The sequence below is a fragment of the Ascaphus truei genome, chromosome 5, assembly GCF_040206685.1.
Source record: "Ascaphus truei isolate aAscTru1 chromosome 5, aAscTru1.hap1, whole genome shotgun sequence".
Classification (NCBI taxonomy): Eukaryota; Metazoa; Chordata; class Amphibia; order Anura; family Ascaphidae; genus Ascaphus; species Ascaphus truei.
This window is the reverse complement of record NC_134487.1, coordinates 224423093-224438806: the sequence shown is the minus strand read 5'-3', so window position 1 is coordinate 224438806 and position 15714 is coordinate 224423093. Positions and strand designations below refer to the sequence as shown.

Sequence of the window (15714 nt, the reverse complement as noted above, 5' to 3'; positions counted from 1 at the left end):
CTCTTGGATCTCTATTGATTAAATGATAGAATACCTCAAGCTAATTTCCCCGTGCAAAGCTGGGATTGAATTTTGATTTAGGTTTACATTTTGAATGTAAATATTCTATTTCCCTATTTCCTATAGGTTTGACTGCGGGTTCGACCACTGGGTTTTCCCAATTCCTCAATTTGACTTCCTTATTAAGAAAAAAACTTTTAATGGTTAAAGTACGGAGAAATTTATTCGCATCTATATATAGAATAAACCTATTTGGTCCTATAGACGGTGCGAATATGAGACCTTTAGATATAACTTTATTTTGTTCTTCAGTTAAAACCTTACTACTAATGTTAAATATGTTCGGACAATCCCAGACGGCGTCTATTCTGATCCTGATGTGCCTGTTATTGTTTGACACCATGTGAGTGTATATATGCTTTTACTTACCTTCCTGATACATTGTCTATCTGTCTACGCTACTGGGGCTTTTATTTCTTCATTCAAAAGGTTCCCACACATCCAGAGGTACTGGTCATATATTGCCACTAATGGAAATGCTTAAAAGAACAGATAGATTGTGAGTACGCAGTCTATAGGTTACATTGAAAATCCACTGATTTTTTTCAGACATATTGCACTATTTTGTGTTCTTTATATTTTTTTATTCACATATTTGCGCTCTCCACCAACTGGACAACACGTTTAAGCATAGAAGACAATTACATTGTTCCATTATTTACAAAATTATGTTTTTTCAGCTTCCCTGTGTTGCACCTTAGCATACCACAACCATCAGTTCAATTTGTGGAACTGGCCATTAAAAATAAGTACAAGGACTGTAATGGCTGGGGCAGTTATATTAATGCAAAAAAAAAAATACAAATAAAAAAAAAACAGCCTTAAAGCCTTCGGTGATATATTAAATGTAAACAAAGTACAGGGAAACAATTATATTCACGAAAAAAAGAGTGTATTATTTGTATTTGCATGTAACATAAAATATAGATAAAAATATATATTATTACATATATTACATTTCTAAAACAGCAACTACAAATATTTGTTTCCACTAGCGACAAATATAGGAACAATTGGATAACTTGTACTTCTTGAGTAAGAAACAATACACAAATGAATGTAGGTTTTAGGGTAATACTTTGCATTATTTTATAATGTAATGTCTATGTCTTCCCTTGTTTTAAAGCTACGTTTAGATATTTCTCAAGCAGCCAAGCACGGCGTGTGTTTTAATTCTGGTTACGCCTTAAAAAGTCTGCTTTTATTGATAGTTACTCTTCCATGTGGTGGGAAAAAAAATTGGCTGAGTTTTTTTTTCTCTTCAATGTGACTCGTGTTATTAATGCCTATGCTTACTATTAACTGCATACATAAAAACGCATCATTTCAATTGTACTTTCCTGTGTTTTGTTAAAAAAATAATAAAAAAAAGTGGGCACTGATTGTTTAAATCTCATAAACAAAGACTAAAGAAAAACCGCGCCACAAAATGCATTGACTCGATTTTGTTAAATAGCTCCGTCCGCCATTGACTACGTTATAGAGAAGATGGTGCCCTCTTGAGGAGGGCGGGAACTCTTCCGGATCTTCTGCGCATGTGCCAAGCAGAGCCCTTATAGAAGAGCGCAGGCGCTTTCTCGTTTAGTCTCAGACACGCTTTGCCTGTGAGCTCTGTCTGTGTTGCGAAAGAGGTGAGTCCTGCTCAGCGTTAATATTTCGGGGGATTCTTTCTTTCTGAGTTAAATTACAACGGTGATGCCTAGTTTGTTCGTACACCGTGTTGGATTAGTACGAATAGCGCAAGTCCCTCCCCCCCCCCCCGAAAAGCGGGTTCCTCCGGTAGATTGGGGCCTAGCGGCCGCTACCGTCCTTTGTTATGAGCCATCGTAGATCAGTGTTTCGAAGCGGGGAGAGCGCCGCGCTGCTCTCGGCTTGCACACGTCTCATATTTACAAGCTCGTGATTTTCTGATCGGAGGATGTTTGTTACAGTAGACTATACCACTATTTAAACTAATTTTTGCAGCAGCCGGTGTTGGAAGTTTTGTTTTTTTGTTAAAATGTCCTATGTATGTTGAGTGGTGGGTTTTGTTTTTTTGTTTGTTTTTTTGAGACGCATTTACAGTTGAGCTGCCCCTTCTCATTTACGTTGTTTCACTTGTAAACTCGCGGTTTAACCGCGACGTATTAACATGGCATAGGCCGTTATGGCGCGCTCTTCCGCCATTTTCTCGTTGTGATGCAATAATGATCGCGGACACGTGACTTCCCCGCAGTTGGCTCCACCTCCGCCCGGCGCAGATAGAATATGTCGGCCTCCGAAAGCTGTGATGGGTTCGTGGTAAAGATTCGTGGGTTACCATGGTCCTGCTCCCCCGGTGAGATCGAAAGCTTTTTCTCTGGTGAGTTGCATCTTCCTGGGTGTGTTGGTTGCGTGTTACACGTGGATTTCCTTTGTGTTGAGACTGAAGATTTCCAGGGCCCTGCTATAACGCTGCTTCTCTCTCGCCAGAGTGTAAAATCGCCAATGATGCTGCAGGGGTTCACTTCATCTACACCAGAGAAGGGAGGCCAAGTGGGGAGGCTTTTGTAGAATTTGAAACTGAAGACGACCTCAAGTTGGGAGTTAAAAAAGACAGAGAAACAATGGGACATCGATATGTAGAAGGTCAGTTAAAAAAAAAAAAAAAAAAAAAAAATTTTACTTTAAAATCCTTTTAATGAAGTATGTAGCTGTTTGTATTTCTGGAGTGTTATGCATTTACATTTGTCACTTTCAACTCTTTTACAGTTTTCAAGTCCAACACTGTAGAGATGGACTGGGTTCTGAAGCATACAGGTCCTAACAGCCCAGATACGGCAAATGATGGCTTTGTTCGTCTCAGGGGCCTCCCGTTTGGCTGCAGCAAGGAAGAAATTGTGCAGTTTTTTTCAGGTGTGTGCTGATGGGTGTTTACATTTCAGTGAAACATAACCTTTTAACAGATGACATTGTTTTCAGACCTGTGGTAATGGTGCAGTTCAACCTATCACCAAGATGATCCAGTGACCCGTGTTAAATATGGGCAATATTTGTCTATGGTGTTGGACAACTATAAACATTTTGTTAACCTAACAATATGAAACTTCTGATACTTTAATGTCGTAACAAGCTCGACACACATGCCTAACCATTTTCAGAGGATTGAATATGGACTCAGAGGACTGCTATGTTGAATGCATGGGAAGCTACAGTTCTCAGACATTACAGGCATAATATTTAAGTAATAATCCCCAAAGAACAGGGCATTATTGGCCAGTAATGCCCTGTTCTGAGGGGATTAGTACTATTATAGGCTAAATGTAGAATTTTTTCATAAATAGTAGACACTTGTAAATTTATATTGATTTTTTTAATTAAAATAAAATGGTAAATACAGCACATTTATTTTTATATATATATATATATATATATATATATATATATATATATATATTAATATTAATTACACACACACACACATACACATCACACACACATCCCCTCCTCTCCCTGCACATAACACACAACACAGCACCTCTACACACACACACACACACACACACGTACAACACGGCACCTCTATACACACACACACACACGTACAACGCGGCACCTCTATATACACACACACACACACACACACACACACACACACACACACACACACACACACACACACCAGCACAGAAACAAACTGCAGACATTCACTTGCTTTGCAGACTCTCTCCCCCCCACCCCACCAATTCAACTGAATCTGCTCAGCAAGGGGGAGGAGTCAACCTGTGGCTGATACTTTTAGACCAATCCCTGCCCTGTCTCAGCTGTTCTGAAAGCTGATTGGCTGAAAATAATCACATTGAAATCAACACTTTGCAGGCAGCTAAAATTCCAGGCATTATCCAATCAGAAGGCAAGAATTTCAATTATGCCCTGAATTTTACTGCTTTGACCTATAATCTGAAATAAAATATGGTCACCATTGACCAACAGTACCTATGACCCTCATTCAATACTTCTATTTTTAGTAACAAGATATCTGTGCGCACCTCACCTCCCCATATTCACACACCATCAATCTTGGCAGTTGCTGGGGGTTTTTTTTACAATAGTTTAAATGGCCCATCACAGGATTTTATGGATAAAATAATCTATGCTAGTCACTATTAAATATTTAGCTATTGTAAGGCTGCACTTATAGTCCCGGTGATGTGACGAATATGCTAACGTCACACAGTCGCTGAAAGAAATCCAATTTACTTCTAACAATTGCGAGCACGCAACGACTTCAATGCATTTTTGACATGACGTCGCCAGGACTAGAAGCGTGGCCTAAGTTTTATTCGTTTGGTAAAGGTAAAAATTAGGTGTTTAAAGTCTGGCAGTAGAATACTTGTAACTTAAAAATATATATTTAAAACGACGACGCAAAGGATTCAAATTACAGATAGACGTGGCATTGAATGCAGTAAATTCCTAATTTGACGGAAAAACAAAACCAGCATAAGATTAACTTGTGATCCTTAATCCCTGCTATGTAAATTTATTAGGCAGCTTGTAGAATAAATACTAGAAGTGCTTTTTCATTCATTGCATATATAATAAAATATAAATTTCATGCAGTTTGCAAGAGATTTGTAGGAGTATATGTGACATTGACCCTTTAATTACATTTTCCCTACTAGTTAAATGTGCCGAGTTAAAAAAATTTTTTTTTTTACTTTAAAATGCAGCAGGTTATTTACACTTAAGCTCTATCAGAGGGTAGGTATGTGTATTCAGTGTTGCTATTTTTAATTCTATATGGATAATCGCGATTTCTGTGTACATTGTTCACTTTATTGTGATATGCATTTTTGTTTCATGTTTTTGTATTGTACATGGTTCGACTTATGTAATGATACGAACCTGAATCAACGTGTATTTTTTAGACACAATATACTGGTTTAATTAACAAAAAATGTCTGGGCTTGTGATTTTAATGTTAACCCCCCACTGGGGTTTTGTCCTTGGGTTGAAGGGTTGGAAATCGTGCCAAATGGGATAACATTGCCGGTGGACTTCCAGGGGAGGAGTACGGGGGAGGCCTTCGTGCAGTTTGCTTCACAGGAAATAGCTGAAAAGGCTCTAAAGAAACACAAGGAGAGAATAGGGCACAGGTGGGGATGGCTGGTTGGTTGGTTGTCACTTTTCTTATGGTATATAGTTAAATCCAATTCTTGACAAAGCCACTTAATTTAGTTTTATGGTATAAATGTGCCTTTGTTTGTTTTCAAAACCTATTTTTTGTTTTGAGGTACAAATTGTGGTGTCACTTTAAGTATGTCTTAAATGGTTTGTTGCAGGTTTAAAATATGTATTGTCGTGTAAATAGCTATAATCTAGTATTACCATAAGAAAATGTGATGCTTGCTAAACTGTTTCACTTACTTACAACATGTATGATGTAATATGCATAGGAATAACATGATTGATTAGATTGCCACAACAGGTTTTTGTTCAGATGTACCAGTGACTTTTTTTTTTTTTTTTTTTTTAAGCCTTACTAAGAATTCACCAATTGAAGTGGTTTCCTGGTGGTATACAGAACATGTTTTCAGTTGGGTTACAATCTGTGTAAACTGACCTAACCTACCTGCTGTGGTGTTACCACAGTTTGTCTGTATAGAGTAATTCCTGCATTCCATCTTCAGATGAGATGGGGTTTTTTTTTTGTTGATGGGATAATTTACAACCATTTCATTGATCTGAGCAGTCACTGCAAAGTACTAGTGTAAAATCTATTTGAAGTTCTCCACATTCATTTAGTAGAGCAGTACTCACTTCTTAATGCTACATATGCAATGGTTATACTAAACCTCTTGAATTACAGTTTTCCTTTAAACCTTTTAATGTTTTAGGTACATAGAAATTTTTAAGAGCAGTCGAGCAGAGGTTCGCACTCACTATGATCCTCCCAGAAAACTCTTTGGTATGCAGCGCCCAGGTCCATACGATAGACCAGGTACTGGCGGAAGAGGCTATAACGTGGGCAGAGGTTTTGACAGAATGAGGCGTGGAGCATATGGTGGAGGTATGCATTTGTTTCTTTTAATACTCTTAAGTATACTTTTTGAACTTGCTATAAGATGCAAGGGACACTAATAACCTTTTTAAAAAAGATTAGATGTACAAAACTGTTGGTTGTCCTAGAGCAGGGGTGTTCCATCTTTCCCCCTGCTGACTCTTCCCACCCCCCACCTTGACTCTGGCATTCTGATGTTTCAACATAAATGACGCCACGTTGCCATGGCAACACCTCCAGAAGCCACATGAGACAATGCAAGTTAAGTTTACAGAGGCCTTTGCCACTCCCCATGCATTCTGGGAGCATGCAGGGCCTCTGTAAACCCTGTGTCCCCCCCACTTTGTACACCTGTCATAGAGCAAGGTGGTAAAAAAATTTGCTTGCTTGCTGAAATATTTTGTTGGATTAATTTGGATAAGTAGAGTTTTGGGATATTCAAACAAAGCCAAATGAGTGCCTGTTTTATAATGCTGGCATACAAAAGCATCAGAGGACTCCGGATTTTTTTTATTTAGCCAAATAGCAACTGGCCACATACCACTTAATAAAGACCTATGTAAGTGGACACGTCACACGGCATACAACACATTCTTTTAATGTGAATGCATAGGTTGTCAGATCATTTGAGTTTGCTTAAAGGTGCTGTATGTACTCTTGGCAACAGATAAACCTGGCACACTTATTTAAGATGCTGTTTTTCAAGTATGTCTTGACAGCTTCCTTGAACACCATTCTAATCAATAAGGATTGTAGTTTATTCTTTGTTTGAGGCCCCTTTGGCCCTTGGCGGAAAACATTGTGGAAAGTAAAATTTCTAGTTAAAGGGCAGTTCTAAGTCTGTTACAAATAGGCGTGCTGTTAGTTTTTCTTTTTCTTTGGCAGTGTTCTTTAGAATTGGCAACAGCAGTGAACCTAATAAGACACATTTCTAATTCCTCCGCAGGGTATAGTGGATATGATGAATATAATGGCTACAGTGAATATGCTTTTGGTACAGATGACAGATATGGACGAGGTATGATACTTTTAAGTGCTTTTATTTATTGCTAAATGCTGTGTAATTACTATGAATTGAATCTGTGTAATTACAATGTGCTTTTCTTCAGTGTCTGATAATAGGTATGGTGATGGAACAAGTTTCCAAAGCACCACTGGTCACTGTGTGCACATGAGAGGATTACCCTACAGAGCAACAGAAACTGACATTTATACAGTGAGTATCCTTAAACATTGTTATCAGATACTATGTTTTTGTTTACTAGCACTAGACATTGTCTTAAGCTTGCTTTCTTTTATTTAGTTCTTCTCTCCTTTAAATCCGGTGCGAGTGCACATTGAAATTGGTGCGGATGGTAGAGTAACTGGAGAAGCTGACGTTGAATTTGCAACCCATGAGGATGCCGTAGCTGCCATGTCTAAAGACAAAGCAAATATGCGTAAGTTGCTTTTCTTTAAGGTCAATCCTATATTTCTTTGTACAGTGTTAACAAACTAAAATAAGATGAATTGTTGTACCCGTCCTTAAAAGGAGTAGCCCAAGTGACATTTTGTTTAAAATGGGTTTTAAGCATGGTCTCCACAGCTGAACTGCTTTCACCTCACCCCCTGCTTCCATAGGGGGTCCTGGTAGCTCTGGCTTTTAAAGTTGGGGATATAGTCATTGCGACTTAAATGTCCTTTGTCACACAGGCCAATGGGAAGCCATGACTTCATCCTATTGACCTGTGACCAGGACCATTTAACTGCAGAGATACCAGCTTCCCCTACAGAGGCAAGTATCGCCGGGAGCTGAAATCAATGCTGTGAATCTCTGGAGACCCCATGCTTCAATCCTATTTAAAAAAAAAAAAAAAAAGTGCTTGGACTGCTTTAATCTAACTAAAGCAGAGGTGCATCGTAGCAAGAAACTCTTACAATAAAGATATGCAACTGTCATTTAAAATTAATGTGCCTGGTGTACTATTTTTTATATAAATGTCATGCTATCTTGTAATACTTCTCTAAGCAGCCTGGTATAACTTGTATTTCTTCATTTTAGAGCACAGATATGTGGAACTCTTCCTTAATTCGACTGCAGGAGGATCCAGTAGTGCATACAGCAGCCAAATGATGGGAGCACTTGGTATGTATTGTATTTTGGCCTAGATTTGGGCAACTGTTGGTCCAATTTTAAATTGTTTTATTTAGTCTTTAACTGTGGAATGTTTTGGTGGTATGCTAATTTCTATAACTAACAGGCTAGAAAATTAAAAAAAAAATCCTTCAGATTTGAAATGTTATGCTGATACTTTAATTTTGGTGTACTTTATAATCTGCGATGTGTGGGCCACTTTATTTTAAGATTGGTACCAGTTGAAGAAAGGGGTTGTGGGGTTTTAAAAGCTCTACCGTAATCCCCTAAATTGGATCGGGATCTAGTTGTGTAACTGTACAGATACTTTGACTGCGTCAGATTCTTCTGTTCCATTTAAAATTTTATGCTAGGCAGTCTGTTGCTTAATTTTGGAGTTTAATTTAAGGCAATTACACATGTGCCTTAAGGGCTCTGAGGATTAACCAGTCGTCCATGTATTGGCGTCCTATAATGTATTAATTGTACATACCATGTATCTGTTGTATACTTTAAGAAACCAAGCTACCTTTGAAGCTGCCCTTATGACATGCCATGGTACACGTGTATTATTTTTTGCTAGTTTTGTAGGAGGAGATTATAGAAAAGTGTAGCCCTGCATCCACTTCAGTTCATGCAACGGCATGATTACTACCTGATCTTCCAGCAGCAATGCAAGTCTCCTTTTACTTGATGGCATATTTATTAAACAGTTCTTTTTAGACCTTTTCCCACCTTAAATTTATATAAGTGAATATCAAATATTATTTTCTTTAGCTGCCAGTACTCAAGCAAGTTATGGTAGCCCCACCAGCCAGGCATTGAGTGCAAGCTATGGCGCAGGATATGGAAGTCAAGCCAGTTTAGCAGGTTATGGTAAGGTTTTGCTATCTTACATATTGCATCTTTCACTTGCATGAATGGATATAACATTTAAAACCCATTGTTACATTGGGATGTATGTATGGCATTCAACTGTTTGATTTCTCATATTGCTGAGTTTTGTGCATACATACATACCCCGGTAATGTGTCTGGTTCTGTTCTATGGTCACGCGGCTAAGCGAAAATCGCCAGAAAGCAGAAACGGCGATTTTCAGTATCTGCACACAGGCAATTTCCCCTTCTGCGCATGCGCAACCACCGTTCTGGACAAGTGCGACCTGGGGAGCCCCCGTTCTACACGTGCAGATATGGCTGCCCCGTTACTGCTGTAAAGCGGGGCTTCTCTTTCTTTCTATCTCTCTCTTATTTTATGCATGCACGTGGTGTACCGATTACCCGGTAGCTGAAAATAGACCAATCACTTACCTGCAGCCAGCGACTGAAGACATCTATGAAGAGCTAAAGAGGTCCTGTGGCGGTGTTGGCAGCCGAAGGGTCTTCAGCCGGCGTGGGAGAAGCAGGAATCCATTGCTCAGCATTGTGAGCCGGGGAACCGCATGACCGGGGCAGGAGCGCTCAGTCAAGTGGTTCCCAGCTCACACTTCTATCTCCTGGGATGTGTAATGGATTCCTGCTTCTCCCAGACTGGCTGCAGACCCTTCGGATGCCAACACCGCCATAATTTTTTTTTTTTTCGTTTTTTTTTTTTCACACCTACCTGTCGCATGCTTTAATGTGTTCTGTTGCATGGAATACTTGAAGGAATAAACTAGTGTTAAAATTGCATGTATAGATTTTATCCATATTTAATATCACTTGGAAAACAGGGCTCCTTGCTGGCAGTCCTTCAAAAATACCTTGCTTTAATCGCCGCCTCTAACACTGTAGAAACTGATGTTCTGATGGATTGGTAGATCTTTGTACATATGAACATGCTTGTGCTGTGGTACTTAAATTCAGTGTTTCCATTAGAGGCATGCAAGACTGACCCTAGAGTACCTCAATATATTCAGAATGGTCCGCTTGTTAAGATGAATGTGGCTAGTTTACTGTTTTTACTGCAGGACTACAGCTGATTTAAGAACACTTTTTTTTTTCTAAATAGTGAAGTGTTATGTTTTAAAGTCAATCGTTAACCTTTTTGTAATTATGATTTTCTCCTTTATTAGGGAGTCAGACTGGACTAAGCAGCAGCTACTACAGCAGCGGAACACGGGGATCTTTAGGCGTAAATGGGATGGCTGGAATGTCGAGCAGCATGGGAATGAGTGGTGCCTGGGGAATGTAACTGAACATTGCTGACCTGATACTGGCTTATTTTTTTTTAATGAAACTAATAAAAAGTTACTGTTTTTGCAATACAACTTGTAATTTATGCTTCCTGTAAGTGAGGCTGGATTTTTAACACCATAGTTGATTTTTCAGATACCCTTAGGATGTCCTTAATTGTCGCTGTTAAACACTTTGCAGCTTTTCAAAGTCAATTGTTTTGTAGGTTAAGCATACAAGCAAAATCATTTCTTGGATAAACTGTTTCAATTATGTTAGATGTTGCTCTTGTACCACCTTCTGTACATTATTCTGAATGCATGTTAGAGGAAACATGCCTCCTTTTTGTAACATTTGGGCTTTATCTCCATTTGGATTCAGTCTGATTTTTAAGATGCCTGTTGTGAAGTGTTTTTTTTTTTTATTTTTATTTTTTTTATTTTTTGAGCGAGGTGAAACTTCTAGACATGATGCGTTTTTGGTCTTAGTCTCTGACATTCTAAGGTCTGATTTATTTTGTTGTGATATTCCTTTTCTTAGGTTTTGTGCAAAGTATACTTTGTTCAATAAATCTGTAAACAAAAGTATTGTTTTATTGATGGTCAAATGAGTTAACACTTGCATACCTGTTAATTTCTTAATTTGAGATTTAACTTTTTTTTTTTTTAACTGTTCTAACCTTTTCATGGTTTCTCTTGTAGGACCAGTAACTCTGTAGCACTAATGAACCAATGGCAGTGACATTATGTAGGTTATACAAATCAAACTACTAATTAATGGGCACTGACTTTATTTCTAAATACTTTTTACACAGTGTAGTGTGGGTGAGGAGTTTTTTTTCCCCACACACGAAGCAAAGTGCATTGATAAAGGGCAGTTGTGTCTAATCCAGCGGTGCGCAAACTGGGGGGTGGGAGAATTGCTAGGGGGGTGCAGCAGTTGGAGGCCTTGCGCTCTTCCTCACAGCATTTTAATTAAATGCTGGGAGAGGCATAAGGCTACTCGTAACTCACTTACCTGCTGCCAGCTGGGTCTTCGGCGACGTCGTGATGTCACAACCCACAATGTCATTTGACGCCGAGCCATTGGAAGAGGGTGCAAACGCTGCGGCTCCCTCTAAGGGGGCAGCAGCTCAAGAAGTTTGTGCACCCCTGGTCAAATCTGTTAAACATACACAAAGTTGTGGGGGGGTTTCCCCCCCCACCGAATACATGCTGCAGTTCTTATCCAATTTAATACAAATTTTAAACCAAATGTAAAATATCTGCACTTGGCCAAATACATTTTTGGTTCCTGCATATCAACTTCAATCTGTGTTAACACTTGGGTTTGTATTTTGGATTTTATTTTTTAAATACAAGTCTCAAAGTAGTGCATATGTACAAAGTGCAGCTAACTTCTGTGGGCCTCGATCAATTCATGTTTAGGCACAGAGTTTTATGTAAGTGCAAATTAATTTTGATGTGCCAGCTTTGCTCCAAAAAAGCAGTATGCAGCACTTAATGTAACCTGTAGGGACTTTGGTACAGTCACCCATTTTAGTTGCAAAGCTGAATGTACCTTTCTATTCAAATGTACGTGTAGAAATGCCTAACATGTTTAAGGCAGCCAAATGTGGTATGAAGTGAATGTGCTTTTCTTTGCCTTTTAGATGCTTGCTCATCTGTTTTTGTGAATTGGGTATCAAATACTTCTGCCACAGCAAACACTTGGTGCTTCTTTTGCAGCTTTCCACTCAAGTATCCTACTTTTAATACAACTGGTCCCTTTTTGCCCTGTCTTTGACTTCAGCATCTTAGTGCCTAACTGTAGAGATCTTCTGATAACTATGTATCATTGTAAATAAGATTAATTTAAAGAATTGGTATGGGGAGCAATTCTGTACTTCATGGTCTGGCATTACTGATCAGTGTAAACAAAGAGCAGTGATGGTTTACCTATTTTATTATTTTGGGCACAAGATTGCTGTTAACTACTTGTACAATAGGTGTATGCCTATTATAGGGGGCTATGTATCTTTCAGATTACTTTGGGGTATTTGTTATTACATTGTTATAAGGGCTTGTCAAGGTTTTTAGAAAAAACTGCTTTTTGTTAATTTTGTTTCACAAACTGGTTCCTTGATGTGTGGTGGACTCAAGTGTTTAAAAAAATCTCTTGGTAACTTCTTTGCAAAAATAAAATGAGCTACATATGGGCATTCAAATGACACAAAAATATAGCCGATTTGATTTATATATATTTCAAAAGCAACCACAGTGACCTTCTCTGCAATCTGCATTTTTGTTAACACTAAAGGCTGAGTTTTAGGTATACTGATGTGGCTTTCATTGATTTTCCGTGACTTACTGATTTGGAGCCAGCTCAGACTTTTAGGGTTGAGGACCCGTTGCACATGGTGGCGTTCGCTTGAGTCACAAGCCCCTTGCCACCAGTCTGGTGGTTCCTGCTACCGCCTCCTGACGTGGCTCACTGCGACGTGTCAGCCGGCCGCAACTACAAGGCTCTGGTGATCAGAAGCGCTAATGCGTCACGCGGTACGAGAGTGAACCAATTAGGGGGAGGAGCTACGGGAGGGAGCTGGTTTGGGAGGGAAGTCTGATGGGAGCCCTTTCTTTTCTCTTCCCTCACACCCCCCCCCCGGTGCCCGTTTTGCAGGCTGCCCCTGTCCACTGCTGCCCGTGCTGGGGTCTTGCATACAGGCAGCTGCTGTGCCCAGAATCAATAGGGCTCTGTTTTGGCCCGCAACCCCTGTCGTGTGCCTCCCCCCGCGCTGGAAAAAGTTATCTGCAGACTGCAAATCACGGTGCAGTGACTTGCAAGCAAGGTGGCCGTACGGGTGCGTGCAGCTGGGCCTTAGCCTAACATCAATTGTCATACTACATTTCTCCAAAAATAACATGTTTGGTTCCAGAACCACACATTTCATACTACTAAATCCTCTACAATCTGGTTTCTGCACTGCTCATTCTACCGAAACAGCCCTCATAAAAATAATGACCTCCATCCTTGTCACGGTAGACCAGAACTTATGCGTACAAAATCACTGGGAACTGATTAGAGCGAGACAGCGATAAAATAAACCTCTACGTTTATTTCTTTTCAGACTTAACACATACAGTAAAACGAATAACGGGATAAAAACACTTGCAGCAATCTGTCAGCAGCACCCTGGGGAAACTGTTCAACAGCATCTTAAACAGCAGAATCCTCACCTTCCTGACAGAGCAGAGTGTACTGAGTAAGAGCCAGACAGGCTTCTTGCCAAACCACCGCACCACGGATCACATCTATACCCTACACCTGATTAATAAGCACGTCCACAACACCAACAAGGGCAAAATTTTTGCTTGCTTTGTGGACTTCAAAAAAGCCTTCGACTCCATCTGGCATTCAGGCCTAATGCTGAAAATACTAGAGAGCGGAATAGGTGGGAGAACATACGACACCATCAAAAGTATGTTCTCTGAAAATAAATGCTGCGTGAAACTTAATAACAAAAGGACAGGCTTCCATCAAGGCTGTGGAGTTAGACAGGGATGCAGCTTGAGTCCCACACTTTTTAACATCTACATCAATGAGCTCGCAGCAGTCCTAGAATCCTCAGCACCTGGGCTCAACTTGGCTGAAACTGAGATTAAGTCTCTACGCAGACGACCTGCTCCTGCTGTCTCCAACAGAACAAGGCCTCCAACAGAAACTGACAATACTAGAAAAATTCAGCCAGACCTGGGCACTCTGAACCTAGAAAAAAACAGAATAATGGTATTCCAGAAAAAATCTAAAAAACATCCACCCATATCGCAATTCACACTGGACGACAATGCACTGGAACAGACAGCGAGCTGCACATACCTTGGTCTAAAAATCAGCTCATCAGGGAAATGCAACCTGGTCATAAATACACTGAAGGAGAAGGCCCGCAGAGCATTTTATGCAATAAGGAAACAGATGTACCACCCCAAACCACCAATAAGAATCTGGATGAAAATATTCAACAGCATCATCACACCCATCCTTCTGTATGGCAGAGAGGTGTGGGGCCCTGTAACATACCCAGACTCCACAAAAGGGGATACCAGCCCAACAGAAGTACTGCATCTGGAATTCTGAAAACACCTCCAAGTACACAGGAGTACATCAAACAATGCATGCCGGGCTGAGCTGGGCCGCTTTCCTCTACTGCTCACTGTACAGAAGAGAGAACTGACATTCTGGGCTCACCTAAACAAGAGCCATCCACAGTCTTACTGCTACAGAGCAATGCGAAGCCAGGACCTCCTCACTAAACCCTGTGCCATCAAACAACTTGTCCTCTCACTCCAAGGACAAAATCCCACACAGATCAACAACCTGCCGAAAAAAGAAATCAACTCAATCTCCAACGAAATAAAGAAGCAAGTATGTGACAATGTGGGAAAATGATATCCAACGCTCAAAGAAGCTGGAAACCTACCACAGCCTACATAGAGAATACACTCTGGCACCCTACCTACTGAAGGTAAAAGACAGAAAACAGAGACAGACCCTGGGCCAGTACATAATAAGTGCCCACAGCCTAGAAATAGAAACAGGCAGACACAGACAGAACTGGAAGCCCCGGGAGATGAGAATATGCCAAAGATGAGAGGTAGAAGATGAAACGCACTTCCTGTTGCGTTGCACACAATACTCTGAAGTGAGGAGTGCCCACCTAGAGAAACTAACTGCTGTTATCCAGAACTTTAATAATATAGAGGAGAACCAAAAAATAGCGATCCTCCTGGGAGAAGATGAAACCACAGCAGAACTGGCTGCACACTATATCAGCACCTGCCACAAGCTGAGAGACGTCCACTAACCCCTACATCCCTGTGTGAAACTTACCCATATACCGTGCAATCATTATACCCTACCCCCTAGTATTCGTGTAATTATTGTCCCCCACCCCGTATTATTCACGCTTTGGCAATACTGAAATGTTCTTTAGTCATGCCAATAAAGCTGATTTGATTTGATTTGAATCACAGGAACCAAATACCAGGTTAGACAGGTAGCAGTTCATTCCTCAGGATTAGATCTTCACATGATTCAACAACAACACAGGAATGAGGGTTACAGGCATCTTTATAGACGGGTCCCTATACCTAACCTTCGCTCAATTCCAATTTTGGGAGAATATCTTCCTCCTATCAAAACCTGACAGGTAACATGGGAAATGGTCATAAGGCCAGCCCAGGTAACTCTGAGCATGCTCAGTGAGCAACTTGGTAGCACTGCTTAGTAAAAAGGGGCCACTCGTTTCTGGGGACACAAAGTCTGGGTTGAAACATATGGCCCTTGTAGTATTGTCAGCTGAGGAACTCACACTTCAGGTGTTTTCACAG

The 15714-nt window shown here is 40.2% G+C and overlaps 1 protein-coding gene across 2 annotated transcripts; it reads left to right on the top strand.

Moving 5' to 3' along the window:
* Positions 1 to 1562: 1562 nt before the first annotated feature.
* HNRNPH1 (heterogeneous nuclear ribonucleoprotein H1) lies at positions 1563 to 10932 on the top strand. Of its 2 annotated transcripts, XM_075601693.1 has the most exons (12): positions 1563 to 1691; positions 2276 to 2401; positions 2512 to 2667; positions 2791 to 2934; positions 5039 to 5177; positions 5919 to 6091; positions 7029 to 7100; positions 7192 to 7298; positions 7386 to 7521; positions 8124 to 8207; positions 8973 to 9071; positions 10249 to 10932. In XM_075601693.1, the coding sequence occupies exons 2-12, from the start codon at positions 2308 to 2310 to the stop codon at positions 10365 to 10367; spliced, it is 1323 nt and encodes a 440-aa protein (XP_075457808.1). In that variant the 5' UTR covers positions 1563 to 1691; positions 2276 to 2307; the 3' UTR covers positions 10368 to 10932. The 2 variants fall into 2 exon arrangements, with proteins under 2 accessions (XP_075457808.1, XP_075457810.1); XM_075601695.1 differs by lacking the exons at positions 1563 to 1691; positions 2276 to 2401; positions 2512 to 2667; positions 5039 to 5177 and having other exon boundaries at positions 2800 to 2934.
* The last annotated feature ends 4782 nt before the right edge of the window (positions 10933 to 15714 follow it).